Below are 18,616 nucleotides of genomic sequence, written 5' to 3'. Positions count from 1 at the left end.
GAAGTGAAAAAAAAAAAAAAAAAGGCTAAAATTCTAACGTCCCATTAAATACTTTGCAAACATAACAAAAGATATGTGACCAATGTAAACATGATCAGTCTTGTCCAATACTCCAATATAGTAAGAATTTTCATGAGTAGAAAATGAACCTCGTTCTACATGAGTATTAATTCATGCATTTCAAATTTCTCAAAAGTTGAATAATTAATATTATACCCTTTGCAAAAGCTTTAATTTAAAGCTTACGACCCCGTTGAGTTGACAATTGAGACCTTGTCCTCATGCCGTGCTATGTGGTGTATAAAAAAAGTAGTTTACCATAAAATACATGCACGTGATACTTATTGTAGTTGAATCCAGCTGAGCTGAACAAAAGGTTTTGGGATAGTCGACCATGATTTCAATTCAATTCAATTCAAGGAACGATAGGAAGGGGGGCTTGGCAAACTTATTTGATCTTTTCAAGTCAAAAATGGAAGGAATGGTTGAGTCCGAGTCCAAGTCGCTAGGTATAAAGATTAATGTCTTTTAATATACGTCTTTGCAATATCTACTATCCAATATTTTAGAAAGAAAAATAGGGTGCAAATGCTTTTGGCTTGAGGTTTCTATGAAAATAGGAAAATGTGGGCAAAAGAATCAAGAGGTCATCCCCATTTGCACTTTTTTTCCCTCTTGGATTGAGCTAATCAGCTTCGTCTGTTTTTACAATTCATCTTATCTTATATAATCATTATAGATTTCTCAAATTCTAACACAAAATAAAATAAATAATTCAACTTTTTTAAATTTTAAAACAAAAATAATATTAAAAAAATATATTCTAACAATATTTTATTTAATTTTTAATTTTCATTTCAACTCATTTCATCTGTGAAAAAAATGAGATAAATCTTTGAGTTTTGCAAAATTAATAAATTAACTTAAAAACTAGCAATTTTCTTACATGTATTGTCAATCTTCACTCAGAGCATTTTCATTAGCTTAACCAAATGAAAAAAATAATCAAAATTTGGATAATATGTGCCAAAAAGACCCCACATTAGGTTGGGCATATCTAAAATAATTTAGATTTCAGCTACAGTTCTTAGCCAAAGATAGAAGACTATTGTTAGTTCATCAAACATTAAAACATTAATTTCTCACTCCAAGCAAACATTAAAATACTATTTGGTTTATAATTAAGAATTTTAGATGAGTTTAATCAAATATTTTTTATAATTAGCGTTAAATGACTTTTGAAAATGTGATTTTGCAATATTAATTTAATTAAAATATAATTATTATTAATATTTAATTGGTAGAACTACAAAATGTGATAAAAATAAATTAAATAAAAAAGTTATTAAATTAATAATATTTTATTATTATATGGAGATTGAATGGATAATTCAATGTAGAGATTAAATTTAAATGGAATAGATAAATATAAAAAAATGTGATATTTATTAAATTTTAAAAATAAATTTAGTCAAACCAATAAAGATGCTCTTAGAAAACTAATGAAGGATTGTCAAATGCTCATGGCGCGTGTCAATACCAAATTGCAAATTTTTTTAAGTCTAGATATTAATTTTCTAAGAGTTGAAAACCTAAGTGTCAATTTGTAAAAAGGTTGGTAATTAACCGCAAGAATTTAAAGTCCCAAATCTTAGACCTCATTAGGGAAATGAGATAAGATAAGAAATTTATAAATGGCAGTGAAATGATTTGTGAATGGTAATGAAGTAATTTATGAATAATAGTGAAATAGTTTGTGAATAATTGTGAAATAGTTTGAGTTCAGATGTTTTATTGAATTTTGAGAAATGAGAGATAAAAAGTTGAATAAAAATATTATATAGTTAAAATATTATTAGAATATATTTTTTTAATATAATTTTTGTTTAAAATTTTGAAAAAGTTGATTTTTTTCCTTGTAATTTGTTTAGAAGTTTGAAAAAATTATAATGATTAGATAAAAAAGTCAAAAATTTGAAATTAAAAAATATTTATATTTGAGTGATATTTGGGAAGTAAATAATGAGAAATTTTGAAATGAGATGAGATAGTTTGTCAGTAATAGTGGCAATATGTGACACGACTCGTAAACCAACCAATACAAACATGACATGAAATTAGTGGGTTTGAGTTTGATACAAATGGGTTCGGGTCAAAACGAGCTGACCTATCAAGATACGATTAATAAATGGGGCAATAACGGATCAACTTGTAACGCCTCAAATCCAAAACCATAAACGGACATAGTTTCGTCTTAATAAAAACTGTAAAATACTTAAAATATGACCATAAGAGAACTCTATGTACAACTAAAACCATCAATCCTCAAAGCTTCTAACTTCAAGTGACTAAACCAAGTCTACTCTAGAATCTTTGGCTCAAAAGCTATCATTTCAAAGGAATGAACTTTCTACAACTTTGAAAAATATGTGAAATGGAGTAGGGAGCTACCACGTCCTTAGTAAGTAGCAATTTAATGGAGGTGTGACAGTTGGCAATTTTCTTGATTATAAGAGAGTGAATACATTTCCAAAAAAGTAATGTAAGTAATACAATTTTATCTTAACCAACATGTTCAGTCAAATATCATATTTAAGGCCACATGATAATAGGAAAATCAACAATATACCACAAAGATATCATGCTATGAGGGCATCAATAAATCACAAATATATCATGCCACGAAGACATCACGCCATGAGGGATGTCAAACATGTCACAAATACATTCATATCATGAGCTCAAGAATAAATAGCATGACTCACATTTAAGTTTCAAATTTAATAAACCACGTGACATTTCTCAAACATTCCAACCATTACAAAATTTGCACAAATCCCAATAGTAGAGCCAAAATAGCATAAGATTGTGCATAAATACAAATTTTACACAAGTTTGAAATATGATATCCAAGTGCACCATTCCAAACAAAACCAACAGTTCTTTTATTAAAAATCCATTAAAGAGCCACTTACCTCGATTACTAGTAAAAAATAATCCCACAATATTCCTTCGACAATAGTCATCGGGACCTATTTTAAGATCATTATAATCCATCAACTTTTAAAATATTAATGATCACATTTAACTCCAAAATTTCACTCAATCCTTAATAACATGAATTTAAACTTATCCTAAAAGATTTTCCTCCAAAATTGATAAACTCCAAATTTCTAGGTTGCAAATATGATGCCGAACAGCATGTACACCTCTATTCTCTTATTATTTCAACATAAATAAGGTCTACACCTAACCATATAACAGTGACATACGCATAGATTAATTCTAGCTAATACCCACCACTAACACTAGAATATTAAATTCATTTTCAATACACCCTAATAGCTTAATCAACTAGGTATATTCTCAACAATTTACAACACCAAATCTTAACAAATTTTATATTCAAAATTAATTAAATATACTACTTATAAGAGAAGTATTTACCTAATATTATTGTTGGTGGTGATGAAACAACAAGGAGCAGTGACTGTGGTTGGAGGTTACACAGAGAGAGAGAGAGAGTGAGAGAGAGAGAGAGTAATTATATATATATATATACACACACGATGGGGGGAATTGAGAGAGATATACAAGGGAATTGAGAGAGAGATGAGATGCGGGCGGGTTGAGTGAAAGAATCGAAGAGAGAGAAGGGTGTGAGAGAGTGAGTTTCGAGGGAGTAGAGAGAGAGAAACAAGACGAGGGAGGGGGTGTGTGAGAGAGAGTAGAGAAGGGTGGGTTTGTCGTGAGAGAGAATCTGAGAAGAGAGGGAAGTTACGGGAAGGAATGATAGAGTAATGCTACTCATCATCCTAACTTCCATCATCCTCCCATCATCCTATAATGTGTCATTAGATGATTTGAGATGATTTATTATATTTTACTTATAAACCTATCATCTAATACCACATCATGGGATGATGGAAGTTAAGATGATGAATAGATTTTTTCGAAAGGATAAGGGGTGGGGGTGGTGAGAAAAAAAAAAAAAATGGGGGCTGCAATGGGCTGGGCTTTTGGTTGGCTTGGATTATTACAAACTAGCTTAACTTGGAATCAATAAGTAATAATTCATTTAAATTTTATTTCAAAATTAAAATTGTATTTCTCAATATACTTATGTTTTTATAGTAATTATGGATCTATACTCACATTTGGTATTGTAGGGTTTGTAATATTGATTTTATTAAGTTAGAATTTGAAAAATATTGATATTTTTTGTTAGTAGATAGTTTTATTATTATTTTAGATATTGTGACTACTAATAAATATAGATTTTAAATTCAATGTGAAATTATGTTAATCAAGTCCAATGAATTATGTGTGTTAATTCAGTCTATTTACATGAAGCAGGTTAAAATGAGTTGTGTCGTTTTGACCTATTTCTAATTAATTATTAAATGGATCAAGATGGGTGACACGACCCGACCCGTTATTTAAATGAGTCAGATTAGGGTTTGAGAGTTTTATACGTTTAGTTTAATGGATTGGATTCAAGTTGACCCATATAGTCGAATATCCATAACTTGACACGACACGAACATGACTCACAAACATGAATTGCCACCCCTAAGTTTGTGTTTCCAAACGAGACTTTAAGCTAGAAATCCGCAATGCCTAACAACTTAGCAAGTGCCAAAAAAAAAAAATAATAGTGAAGGCCATGATTACAAAGAGAGTTATGGTATATGATATCCTTCTATCGTCTCACTCCTGTCACACTACTATGTGTTAAAATTCATTAACATTTTCTAAAACAAAAAAAAGATCAATGAGCGAATCACAGAAATTAAGGCGACGAGGCGACTCAAGCTGTAAACATGCATGTGCAAGTGAGGGGCTCTAAAGTTGTACGGTGCCTGAGTGAGTGTTTAAACCTTCAAATCCTCTAGTGTAGTAGTTTTTCTTTTTTTTAAAGAATAGAACGGTACTCCAATTTTATTGATATCTCTCACTTATGGTGGAGGAAAATCGTGGTTAAATCCATAGATACATGGGGTTACAAATAATCAAATAAAACCAAAACGAGGCATCAAAAAAGCCTAAGACTCCTAACCATAGTACAATATACCTAAAGGAAAAATACTTAACCAAATATATATAAAAAACCAATCTAAGAACTTGCCAGAAAATAAAAACAAAGAAACCACATGCATATAAAGTTAATAAACAAATAAATCAAATGCAACTTACCAGGAAAACACTACAAGATATGCAAATAAAAAAGACCAAGTTTATCCATGCGAAGAAGGTCTCTTAAGTTGTTGGGCAGTCTATCTCTATCACTTGTCCAACCCACATCTAAACCCCCAGCTCCACTCTTAGCAAGAGAATAAACCACCGCATTACCTTTCCGAAAAATTATATATATGTTTCATGCGGTACTCCATAGACTCAAAATCCAGATACAACTCGGAACCCGGATTTTCGGGTTTCAAAAAACCCGGATCTACCTGGATTCCAGCCCGGGTTTGAAAATCCGAGCCCCGGTCTGGGTATACCTGGGTTCCCGAGTTGGAACTCGGATGAACACTCTTAATTTCAAATTTTAAAATTATAAAAATTTTCTAAAAGAATATAATCTAAATTATTGCATGAAAATTAAATACATAAATAAATAAGAATCTTGCAAAAAATTTGACCAAAAATCAAAATCAGAATCAATTCAAAAATTTGAAATGAAATATTTTCTAAGAAGACAAAAATGAACATAAATAAAAAAACTGATTGTCCAAATCCAATGAAGATTAAGTTTTTTTTTTGCCATATTTACGTAGATTTACATTCTCAAATAGTTCAGCACAATTAACGTAAAATCTTAACCCAATACTCCATGCATATCAATTTGAATTTGCATCACACACCGTATTAATGCCGTAAATAAGGACATCACAGCAAAGGCGCCATCTTTTCGTCTACTCGTCTAAAATGTAACGTAACGGTAAGCGATAAAGCCTTTATGAGCTCTCCACTTTTATTTGAATTGGAATTGCGTAATTAGAGTTTTAAAAAGTATTTAAATAATTTAAAAAACTGTTTAATGATAAAATTAAAATGTTTGGCTATTATTTTTTAATTTCAAATAAGTTGAAAATTACATTCGAGAAAAAAAATATTACTTTTATGTTTTTCCTTAAATTTTTCCCAATAATGTAAAACATATTTCCAATTAAAAAAAAAATATCATGAGTAAGCAAAAATATCTATACAACTTTAAAATAATTAAATATCTTACCACATACACGACACTACAACTTTTAAATGATCTTTTATATTATTTTTACTTCTAAGAGTATTTTTTTTATATTGTTTCCAAACAAATATGACATATTTTAAAAGTGGTTGACATATGATTATCAAAAACTTTTTAATAATAGTATAAGCTCTATATATAATTATAAACCTTAAGCTAAAAGTTATATTACCCACTACAATCCCAAGCTGCATTCACTCAAGTTCAACGTCCAAAATCAGTCGGCTGTCCAAACTTTTGCCATCAACTCCTCCCTCTTGGGGAACCTACCTCCCGATGTAAGAGAAGGGATTGACGGTGTCAAACCACATATGCTTTGCCGGCCACCAGATGGCTACACGAGTCGTGACATGCCAAGAAACTGGTACATGGGCCCAAAACCAAGTCTGAACAGTACCTATACTTTATGCATTCTAAGCATCTATCTGCTCAAATTGTGTCAAATCTAGCAAACCAATGACACATTCGGCCAACCCTGAAGCTGCTGCTAATATAATGAAGTCAAGTCGGTACATGCACTCAGAATATATGTAGTTCTAGATCGTCAAGCGCTTCAATATAAATATAAGATTCTGAAAATAGTTGCATTATTACAGTGACTGGAAAATATTATCATAGAAGCATAGGAGTTGTGCAATCCATTGGAAAGGGATTGCACATGACATTGTCGATACAGTAGTGGGGATGAGTTGCATCCATTACAACAAATTGCATATCCTCTGAAGGCTTCCAATGGCGTTTTCGCTGATTGATGAACCAGTTGTTTATCTGTTTCAAATCTAGACCTGTGGATTCTGCAAGTGCCACTTTCTGTGACTCCTGCATAATTAAGCATGCATGATAAAATTGCAGTATCAAAAAAGGAAATACCCATAGTGCAGAAGTTACTACGTAACTCAGCACAAACCAATCCTATATATATATGTTACCACATGCATGGCGTCATTATCGAAACATCATAAAAAACCTAACAGTACCATTTCAAACAATTCATATGATTAAAGGAAAACAGCTCATGAAAAGTAAACAACATCAAAGTACTCCTAAAGCTCAGAGAACTAATGTATATCGACAAGGATGTTGATGATAGATACCGATGGGTATGGCCACTTGTAGTGTCTGCTCCACCATTCCAACAACCGCTGTCGAGCTTCCTTTGGCAATTTCCCATTTTTTTTCTTTTTCAGAAATTCTTGCTTGAGACTGCCCAGATATCCACTGTACTTGCGCAGAAGCTGAACTTTCAGCTCCCGATCTTCAACTTGAGGATCATTAACGACATTGTCATAATTTGCATCGACCTCTTCCTCAGAAGATCCATTTTGACCTACAAGATCACAGAAAGCCAAATTTAAGAAGATTGCCTAATCACCATGTAAGTCTTCAAGAAAACTTTAAAGGTTCATTTCACAAATACCATTACCCAACAACAAGGAATCTGAAGGTCATTAATTACAACTGATTTTATTGCCTCCTATCAAATGCTTAAGGAAGTTATGACAATTGCCACTTGAAAATCACATATAGCACCTATCTATAGCACTCTTCTATAATAGAATTTCTCATATAGACAACTTTAAATATACCAAAAACCGATAAGAAAAATACATTTTAGTCATTCATTTCCCCTTGTCACTTAAGAATACCAGAATACTAAAATATGAAATAAAAGATACACTTCTATATATTATAGAGATTTCTGAAAGCTAGTATTAAGGTGGTAGATTCTTTTTCTTTTTTAATCCTAAGAATGAATATTCACTATTACAGGTATACAAGGAGAGAGAGAGAGAGAATCTTCTAATTGAATTCAATTGAAAAAGTTGTTTATTATACTTGAGTATTACTAAAATTCGAATAATCTGCCTTTGTATATACTTTTCAGACTTCAATAAGGTTCCCTGCACATATTTAATCCCAATAAATATGTTAGACAGATAATTGAATGATAAAGTAGATAGGTGAAATATTATTCAGAAAATTGAGAAAGTTTTATCTGGTAATAGAATATTTTCCCAAAAATATATCATTTACTAAAAGATTATAAGGCCTAAATAATCAAAAAGCAAAAAGAAATCGAATTATGTATATTAATATTGTCAAATTGCCACCATCTAAAATGAAAAGGATTCTGTGATGTCAGGATCGGCTATTAACATTGGAATTGTTGCAGTGAGAAGGTTAGTGATATAATTAGAATACCAATCTTTGGAACCAGTAAGAAATCCATGAGCAGTATCTCAATTAACTCTTCCAACAATCCTAGGAATTTATCAGGTTTTGTAGATCAATCCATCATAAGCAGGTCAGAGCCCAATTCTAAGCTAGGTAGCTGGATTGAGAGGAGTTCAGTATATAGTCTTTAAACTTTGAATAATCGAATACACTTTCAATATTAAGCATGTTCTGTTTGACAAAGCTCATTTACCACTGAAGAATAACCAGGAATTAACCATTTGGCAATAGAAGAATAACGAATGTGTTCCATGGAGGACCCAATATATATAATGTAGTTCGATTCATTAGATTCTGATGCATCCTATACTACTGTAGTTTCTTGATTGACATGAATACTCTAGTCATGGAAACTTCAACATTGTTTTGCTAATCTTAATTGACAGCTAAAGGCAAGGAAGATTTCAATATATTTTTTTAAAAGGCCTTCTTAATTTGTAATATAGGTCAAATGAGTCTACAATATTAATAATGGATAGCTAGTAAGATTCATGCAAGAATATGAAAATTTACTACAAGATACAAGTTTCTGATCAGTCCTGAAAAACAGCATTATGATACCACACGGAATTTCTTTTTTAATAAGAAAGGTTTATTGAAAACAACCGATGAGGAACGAGTTCAATTACCAATCATACGCATTATTTTTTTCTAGAAGGCCTATTGTCTTCTTCATACAGATCAAGATCCTGACTGCTCTTAAAAAGTTAAGTTGATGTCTTTTTTCTTTGCTCCAATTAGCAATGCCAAGCCCACCTTATGTGCTAACTGATGAGGAGACTATATCATGATTAATCCTTCACTTGCCAGGTTTTTCCATTTTTTTATAAATGTATTAAACGAGGTTCCATTGTTCTTCCATGGCGTAGGTCCTTTATGCGAACATCAACCTCTTATAACTAAGAAATTTACTCACGTATTCAATAGCATATACAAACAGTCTTTACATGAAAAGGACTGTAACGTTTCTTTTCTTTCTTTCTTACCCTTCAGAGTCACATATTGGATGGAGAGCAACAAATGACATTTTCCCTCTCCAGCCTAAAACCTTTTTTTTCTGCTCAAACTATATGTTCCTGAACTTCTAACAACTTCCATTCCCATCACTCCTTCAGTTTTTGAACAAATCAAGATTTTAAAAAATTAATTCCTAATAGGCTGGAAGGATTCGGAGTTCAGATGCCTAGGGCCAGAAAAGACTAGCATTAAGCTGACGAATATCCACGTCCAGACTCCAGACACAACTAAACAGGATCGAGAACCAATCCACAGATACGATCTGCCTAGCCATCTAGTACCTCTCTAGCCTCCAAACAAAAGATTTCCTTTCATAGAGTCTGATCAAACTCAAATTATTCGTCTGGACTTTCTTTTCCATGAAGGGTCACACAACACAAGTATCTGAGCTCTCCCTGTGATAACCATGTACGTTTCGCTGCACTCATGCAATCCATTACAAAACAGTTTAAGTTGCAATTAATAGTGTTCGAGGAACATCAAATGAAGATGAATGAGATATGAGGATTAAGAATGTCACCGCCGAAATCTGACAAAGAAACTGCTAGGTCTTTGAGCTGGCATTCGATCCTTGAGAAGAAAAGCATGGCCTCTTTGAAGGGTTTAGAGAGTTCTTGCTCGTACTTGGTGAGCATCTCACAATAGGCCTCCATAAACTGGTCCAGTCCAGGGTCTTGACCAATGCAATCCGCTCCTAACCTACCACCCATGGCAGCCTCAGAATTAGCATAGTCCTCCTCTAACCTAGCCACCACTTCAGGAGGAGCCCCAACCTACGCTCATTAGTGTTTCTCTAATATCAGAAAAATAAAGCCATGCAAACTAGTAAAAAAGTTACAAAAAGGGTTGAGAAAATAAAATATACACGAGGAAAAAAATGGGACATTTTCCTTTCACATCAAAATCTTCAAGGAAAACGTTCATTATAGAGACGAGCCTGTCTTTCTTCGTTTTTCTTTTTCGTTGGGGAAGAGAATTCAAACTGACTTGGAGAAAGGGACAGTCGAGGGTTAAATTGAGAACAGGTCCTGGGACCACCGAAACTTCTACCAATTGTCATGGAAAGGGGGAAAACTGAGAGTTCAACCTGTTCCGTGAACTGGATATAGGACTACATATAAGAGAGAGAGAGAGAGAGAGAGAGAGAGAGAGAGAGTTGATTTGGAGAAGGATTATTGCCCGAATTACACTAGCAGTTCGAATTCATCACCTTTTGACAATTGACAAAAGCGGACAAGAGGCGAGGGAAGAGAGGATGAGCCACAATCTTAGCCTTCATACAATTATTGTTGATTTCCATGCGGTTGCCATTACCATCCTCCGGCATCAAAGCAGAGGCCCTTTGGCCGAAGGAATTGTCGGTCGAAGGTAGAGGAAGACACGCCTTATTATTTGCCTCTTCATTAGAATTGATTAGAGACATCGTCATATCGTTGTTGAAGCCGATCATACAAGAAGCGCCACTACTGCTAGCTCCTTCCATGTTGTCTTTCGTGAACTCACTAAATATTTATCTCTTTAGTCTTCAGTCTTGCACACTCGTTATAAAAACATGTCTCCCAAAAGAGAACTCCCGGGTTTTCAGCTAAAACTTCAGCCTTTTTACAGAAAATCCTAAGAGCATAGACTTTAGTCAGAAAATAAGGGTTTTTTTTCTCTTGGCTGTTCTGTAAAAGGTCGATTCAGACTCCCTTGGAAATGGGTATTTATTTTTCTTCCTGTGCACAAACAGTACCTCCTCCCCCCTCTCGCTATCTCTGTCTTTCCGAGTGAGATATCACGCATAGCCGGGGAGAGACGAATGGAGAGAGAGAGAGTAGTCAAGATTCACAGAACGGGTTAACGTGCGCTTCTGCAAGTTTTACTGAGAGTCTGAGACCCTTCCCTTCCCGATGAAAGCTGCGACCTTTATGACCACCTCGTTTACTGCACTGCCACTGATCAAACTTACTATTACTAATTTACTGGTTCACCCAGAGTCAGAGAGAGAGAGAGAGTTGAGAGGGAGAAATGGTGCTTAATGATGTTTATGGCTGGGTGAAGTTGGCTTTGTTGATTGATCTCAATCAATCTCACCCGTCCACATTTCGCTAGATGATGGTAACCTTTCAATCTCAGCCCCTCTTGCCCCCCACTCACGTTTATCTTTTGTCTCTCGTGTTTCACTTTTGGGAGTGAAAACACTTGCAACAAAGCAAACCTAGAAACACGACACCGTTTGTTGAGCTGGATGCATACAAACGGCATCGTCTCTCTCCTCTCTTCTTCGGATGTAGTTCTCAACTCTCAGCCATGCATCTGGGTCAAATCAAATAATAATTACGAGTGGAAAAAAAGTAGGTCGGAGAAACTTTGAGAGAAAAAGAGAAGCCTGATTTAAAAATAAAAAAAAAAAAGAAAAAGAAAGAAAGTCGGTGGGACACTACGAATGTCTGATGATCTGATCATCCTAGTCTTCTCTCGTCTCATCTACACCAAAGCAAAGCAATTTATTGCAGCATCTTATGCCAGTGACGAGAATTAATCATTTAAGTGCTAATCCATAGTGGATTCGAAGTTCAATTAGATATGGGATCAGACATGGTAATGCAATGCACTTTTGTGGGGGATTGGGAACACAAAATGGACTTCAAGATTTCATAAGCAGTACTTTCACATTATATATATATATATATTTGATAATTAGGGTTTCTTCATGTTGATCTATAGTTTGCAAGCAAAGAACAAATTAAAATTAATTAAACAACTGGAGGCCGGGAAGGTGATCTTCTAGCTAGCTAGGAACATGTCCGGCCTGATGAACAAATAGCATACGTGATTTAATTTGGAACAAGTGCCAATATTCTCTAGCTTTTATCAGCATGCAGTTTCTCACCTGCATGCATGCAGTGTGATGACTCACTCGCGGTCGAAGTAATATTTGCAGCTCTTAATTAAACTTAATATATATGTAATCGATGCACCTAATTGAACTTTTAATCTGACTTAGAAATCCATCAATCCATAAAATTTATCTGACTTAGAAATCCATCAATCTGTCATGAAGTGAAACTTAATTCACAGTACCGACGCTTCTGATCAGATTCTTTTTCTCCATCTTTATAAAGAGATGTACGGAATCATGTTCTGTTTATAATTGCCAGAAAATTAGACGATATTAGTTCTTATCTCTAATTCCAAGGATTTGAACAACTTTATCATACGCCTGCAGTTAGCTAGGGAGCTGTCAACTACAATGCTGCTTCTTCTTGTTATAATGATGCAAATTCTACGCGGTTTTGCATTCAAAATTGCATTTTCGCGATCCTTTTCTTGATCTCCTCAAGGAACATGGCTCCGAACTAATGTTTTGATGGGGCTTTGGCTCCATTCTCCTGCGCTTTTTTTTTTGGCTTTTAATTGTATGCAATATATTGATTTTAATAGATTATATTATTGGGACACGCCCCTCTCTCATTTTGTATCATTCTAGTTTGAAGAAATCTAAATCATAAAAAAGAATTACAAATATTGAAGCTTATAGTTCACAGAACTCCCATATATTGTAATTTTCTTATATCATTTGTTCACACTTAAGTGGAGATTAATAATCATAAATAATTAATAACATTTTCTCACAAATATTAGAGCGTGTCGTTTATTTTCGCAGATGAGATCAGAAGAGTTGAGATTAAAGTTAAAAGTTAAATAAAATATCGTTAGTGTTAACGTCGTGTTTCGCACGTCTTTGAGCCAGGCCCCGGCAACTTGGGTCTTCAGAGCTGTCGCCTCGATCGATGTTGTTTGGGGCCCCAGCAATGGTCCGGTGTGGCTGTATGGTATTGGTTCGTACATTCATGACGATGAACAATATTTAAATATAGAAAATAAAGAGAAATGAACACATAGATTTACGTGGTTCGGCACTAAGCCTACGCCCACAGGGGTTTGGGGAGGGGAGATTCCATTATAATAAGCTTGTTTACAATCTCTTATGACCTCTCATTTTTCACTGTACAATAGAACTTGTAGATATATTTGCTGGAGAAGAAGCTTTCAGGTTGAAGAAGAAGTCATAGAAGAACCCAAAAGTCGGAAGAAAATCCAAAAGTCTGAAAGAAGTCGAAGTCATCCCAAAGAGAGAGAGTCCCCAATCTGTAGGTTCCTCTTGCCTTTTATATCCTGCCCCTCATTTGTTTTAAGTCACCTCCTTACTTTTTCTCTCATGACACTTTGTTTTTACTTGCTTTATGTCAAATCTCTCATTTTCCTCTCTTGACATTACTTTCACATGCCTCCTAATACTTTCATGTCTTAGTCCCTTCTTGTCCCCTATCATTCTCTCATATTTTGCCTTCTAGTGAGTCCCCCCAATGGCTAGGTGGAGGAAATTCCATGGGCTGGGGAAAAATTCCCTTACAGTTACCCCACCAATTCCTATCGGACCTGTTCGATGGGAATTTTTCAGCTTGCTTTCCATTCGTCTCGCCTCATTCTGTCGGACCGTCAGTTCTTCAGCTTGTCAGTCTTTAGGTGGTATTCTACCTCGCCGAGCCTTCATGTCGTCGCTTTGTCCTACTGATTTCCTTTAGCCACCTTTTCCTTTCGCTCCTTCCTGCATTGTCAGAGTATTAGTTTCTGTTTGCGAAGATTTCTTTGATGAAGATTTCATTGTTGAAGATTCTGTTGATGGAGATTTCGTTGGTGGAGATTCTGCTGATGAAGATTATGTTGATGGAGATTCCGCTGATGAAGATTTTATTGGTGGAGATCCTGTTGATAGAGATTCTACTGATGAATATGTCGGGTGGTCGAAGGTTAACCCGCACTCCTCCACAAGAGGGATAGAGCTGGCTCTAGCATGACTCGTCCCTTTTGCCTTGCGGGGAGGTATGTTGAAGCTGGTGGAGTCCGTTGGTAGATATTTTTGTCTTTAGGTGGCCAAGGGCCGACCCGCACTCCTACGCAAGAGGGGCAAGGCAATCTTTAAGGCCTACCTTTCCTTTTTGCCTCATGAGGAGGTAAGCTGCTGATGGCGATCTCGTTGATGTAGATTCCATTGATGATGTTTGTGTCTTTCTCTTTATTATTTGGGTGGTTCGTAGACTCGGCCCACTCTCCGTCGGGGAGAGGTTGAAGTGCCTCATGCCAAACCGCCTCTTTCTCTCCCAAAGAGGTAATTTAGACAACGATGTAGTCGGTCTGCTCCTTCACCACGGTGAGGTCGGGGTAAGTATTGGGGCAGCCTCAGGGCTAAACCCGCTCTCCACTGCGGGAGGGATTAGGTAACCTTTTAGGCCTACCTTCTCCTATGATATCCCGCAGGGGGTAAGTCTTTCGAGTAGTTTGTCACTAGACTCACTTTTGCCCATTGACACCATAGGAAATGGTAATTTTGGATCAGGCTGGCGCTGATCCCACACTTCGTTGTAGCAGGGGTCGGGGTAAGTTATTCGGGTAGTCGAGAAGCTAATCTTGCTCTCCATTGTGGGAGGGATAGGGCAACCTTTTAGGCCTACATTTTCCTATGGTATTCTGCATGGAAGTAAATTATTTGGGCAATTTTTTTACTGAACCCCCTCCTGCCCATTGACACTCAGGAAGAAGGTAAAAGTTTTTTCCTTCGAGTACCTGAGGACTAACCTACACTACAGCGCAGGAAAGATAAGGCAACCTTTAAGGCCTAAATTTCCCTTTGTTGCCCTGTGGGGAGGTAATTCGAACAGCGATGTGGCTGATCCGCTCCTTCATTGTGATAAGGGTCGGGGTAAGTTATTCTAGCTGCCTCAAAGCTGGTCCAGCTCTCTCGGACGAGGAGGCTGAGCCACATGCTCGCCTATCATCCTTCGTGGGGAGGTAAGTTGTTCGGGTAGTCTGTTATTAGACCGGCTCCCGCCCGTTAACATCACAGGAAAGAGTAGGTTTGAGTCAGGCTGGTGTTGATCTCACACTTCGTCGCAGCAAAGGTTTAAGGTAATTCATTTGGGGAGCTGTGAGGCTAATCTTGCTCTCCATTGTGTGAAGAACAAGACAACCTTTTAGGCCTACATTTCCCTTTGGTATCCCGCAGGGAGGTAAGTCGTTTGGACAGTCTGTTACTGAACCCGCTCCCACCTGTTGACTCTTACGAGGAAGGTAAATTTTTATCTTCAAGTGGCTAGGGACCAATCGGCACTCCTCTGCGAGAGGGATAAGACAACCTTTTAGACCTACATTTCCATTTTTACCTCGTGGGGAGGTAAGTTGTTGATGAAGTTCCCATTTAGTGAAGTTGACTTGGCCGATTGAAACTAGTCGATTTTATCATTGTAGGTTATGCTAATTGGAGATATCATGTCAAGTCGTACAACTAGTATTTTGCACCACATAAAATAATTGTGTTAGTAAAACAGAATTCACACAAGTTTTTAAGTAGATAAACCAGAGCGTTTAGTTGCCACGGCTGATTTTTACCCGATGTTGTTTGCTTGCTACTTGATCGAAATTGCCCACCATTGTTTTGTCGTTTCTTCTCTTCCTTGCTCCTCATTTTTATTTTCGCTTCCATTATTTCCTTTACTCTTTTTCCTCTTCTTCTTTCTCCCTTTTTTTTGTTTTTTTACTGTTTATCCGCTGCTATTTGTCCTTTCTTTTCTTCCTTACTCCTTATTGTTGTTTGTCATTTCTCTCTTCTTTTCTTTTTTTTTTGCAATCCGTATAGTATGGTGAGTCTGAGCAGATGAATAGGTGATTGATGGTTGTCTTTGACCGAGGAGCATGCATGGTTGTGAAGGGGCGTGGAGCCCGTGCACTGTGCACTATTGTTTACCCTTGCACTTGTGTACTTCTACATGCCCACTGTGCATATGGAGGTGGAGGGGTCTTGCCCGCTGTGTATGTGGCCGCAGTGCGTGGCGCACATGTAGTGGCAGCGTAGCCTTTGGCCATAAAGTGTTGTCTGCTTTGTATATGGCCGCAGTGCACGGCACACATGTAGTGGCCGTGTAGCCTTTGTTGTGGCGTGCTGTCTTGCCTGCCTGTTGGTGGAAGTGTGGAGGAGGCCATGGAGAGGAGCTATGGAAAGGCTATCATAGGCATATGAAGTACATCCAAGATCTATAACGATCTCACAAACGGCGTCAATGTTAACGTCATGTTTCGCAAGCCTTTGGGCCAGATCCCGGCAACTTGGGTCTTCAAAGCTGGTGCTTCAATCGGTGTTGTTTGGGGCCCCCGATAATGGTTCGGTGCGGCTGTACAGTATCAGTTTGTACATCCATGGCGATGAACAGTATTTACATGCAAAAAATAAAGAGAGATGAACACACAACTTTACGTGGTTTGGCATTAGGCATACATCCACGGGGGTTTGGGGAGAGGAGATTTCACTATAATAAGCTTGTTTATTGTCTCTCATGGCCTCTCATTTCTCACTGTACAATGGAAGTTATAGATCTATTTGCTGGAGAAGAACCTCTCAGGTTGAAGAAGAAGTCGGAGAAGAACCCAAAAGTCGAAAGATAATCCAAAAGTCTGAAAGAAGTCAAAGTCATCCCAAAGAGAGAGAGTCCACAATCCATAGGTTTCTCTTACCTTTTATCTTCTGCCCCCATTTGCTTTAAGTCATCTCTTTACTTTTTCTCTCCTCACACCTTGTTTTTCCTTACTTTATGTCAAATTTCCTATTTTCCTCTCCTAACATTACTTTCCCATGCCTTCTAGCACTTCCATGCCTTAGTCCCTTATTGTCCCCTCTCATTCTCTCATATTTTGCGTTCTAGTGAGTCCCCCCAATGGCTGGGTCGAGGAATTTCCATGGGTTGGGAAAAAAAATTCATTTACAGTTAGAATATATTTTTTTAATATTATTTTTATTTTGAGATTTGAAAAAATTAAAATTTTATTTTATTTTAGGTAGAAATTTGGAAAGTTGTAATTATTAGATGAGAAAAATTGAGTTGAGAAAAATTATGAAAACAAACGATAATGTTTGTACTAATTATTTGTAATTTAGTGCAACTAAGATCTCATTTTAAAGTTTAGATATTAATTCGTCCAGTCCATAAAATGGAACGAAGCTATCATTAATATAAACAGAAATATATGTTTAAAAAATAAGGAATACTCTTTACATTAAAATGTATCATTGAAATGATATATAATTTTGCCTTTTTAACATATTTTTGTTCAATTTATATGCAGTTTTCTATGTTATGAATTAATTTAAGGATTTAAAATAATTAGGATCCGAGTTGCATAAAAAATGACGTGATAATTCACTTGAATAGAATTTATTCATATTTATGTAAATTTAATTCATCTCTGAGATCCTAGAGATAAGAAATGTTGATGGATTTCACCATTCTTTTTGTGACCGATTAAACGGAAATGCAAAATAAAGTGATGCTAGGCAATCTCACTCAATCAAATGAGGCTCGTGTCTATGCTATTATATTTATATGAGGAAAGATTTACACTTATGTACATTGTGTTTTACATAGAAGGAAAGGCATTAATGCTATGTATCCGTGGCTTAATTTATGGGATTCTTCTCTTCAACATCCCCCCTCAAGCTGAGCGGGAGGGAACGAACACTTGGACTTATTCTCGTACAAAGTGGTAATCTATTTCAACGTGTTTTGTTTGGGCATGAAGAACTGGGTTGGCAGATAGATATATTGCACCAAGGTTGTCGCACCAAAGGGTAGGACAAGTGGATGAAAAAATTTCAAGTTCATGGAGAAGAGATTGTAGCCATAGAATTTTAGAAATTGCATTGGCCACAACCTTACACTTGGCTTCAATACTTGATCTAGCCACCGTAGGCTGTTTCTTTGAACTCTAAGAAATTAGTAATTTTTCAAAGAAAACACAAAAACCTCCTGTAGATTTCCGATCATCCAGGCTGCCTACCTAGTCAGCATCCGAAAAAATAGAGAGAGCAAACGAAGCACTTGGTCGAAGTAGAAGTCTGAAATCAACAGTGTCTCAAGTAGCAAAGAATGTGCTTAACTGACACACTTTATTGACCAAGAAGGCAATGTTAGGCTGTGTGAGAGGTAAATACTAGAGTGTGCCCAAAACACTGCGATAAAGAGTGTGATCGGAAAAAAGAAGCCACATCAAATAAGGAGAGTTGAGTGTTGGAGG

At 36.0% G+C, this 18,616-nt stretch overlaps 1 protein-coding gene across 1 annotated transcript; it reads right to left on the bottom strand.

Annotated features, from left to right (window-relative positions):
• Positions 1-6,723: 6,723 nt before the first annotated feature.
• Positions 6,724-11,527, bottom strand: LOC109001756 (homeobox protein SBH1-like). The gene is made up of 4 exons (XM_018979154.2): positions 10,719-11,527; positions 10,029-10,281; positions 7,351-7,583; positions 6,724-7,075 (listed from the first exon to the last, which is right to left on the bottom strand). The coding sequence occupies exons 1-4, from the start codon at positions 10,989-10,991 to the stop codon at positions 6,869-6,871; spliced, it is 966 nt and encodes a 321-aa protein (XP_018834699.1). The 5' UTR covers positions 10,992-11,527; the 3' UTR covers positions 6,724-6,868.
• Positions 11,528-18,616: the final 7,089 nt, after the last annotated feature.

This window comes from Juglans regia, chromosome 1, assembly GCF_001411555.2.
Source record: "Juglans regia cultivar Chandler chromosome 1, Walnut 2.0, whole genome shotgun sequence".
NCBI classification, from domain to species: domain Eukaryota; kingdom Viridiplantae; phylum Streptophyta; class Magnoliopsida; order Fagales; family Juglandaceae; genus Juglans; species Juglans regia.
The sequence above is the reverse complement of the archived record's forward strand: the minus strand, read 5'-3'. Positions and strand labels throughout refer to the sequence as shown.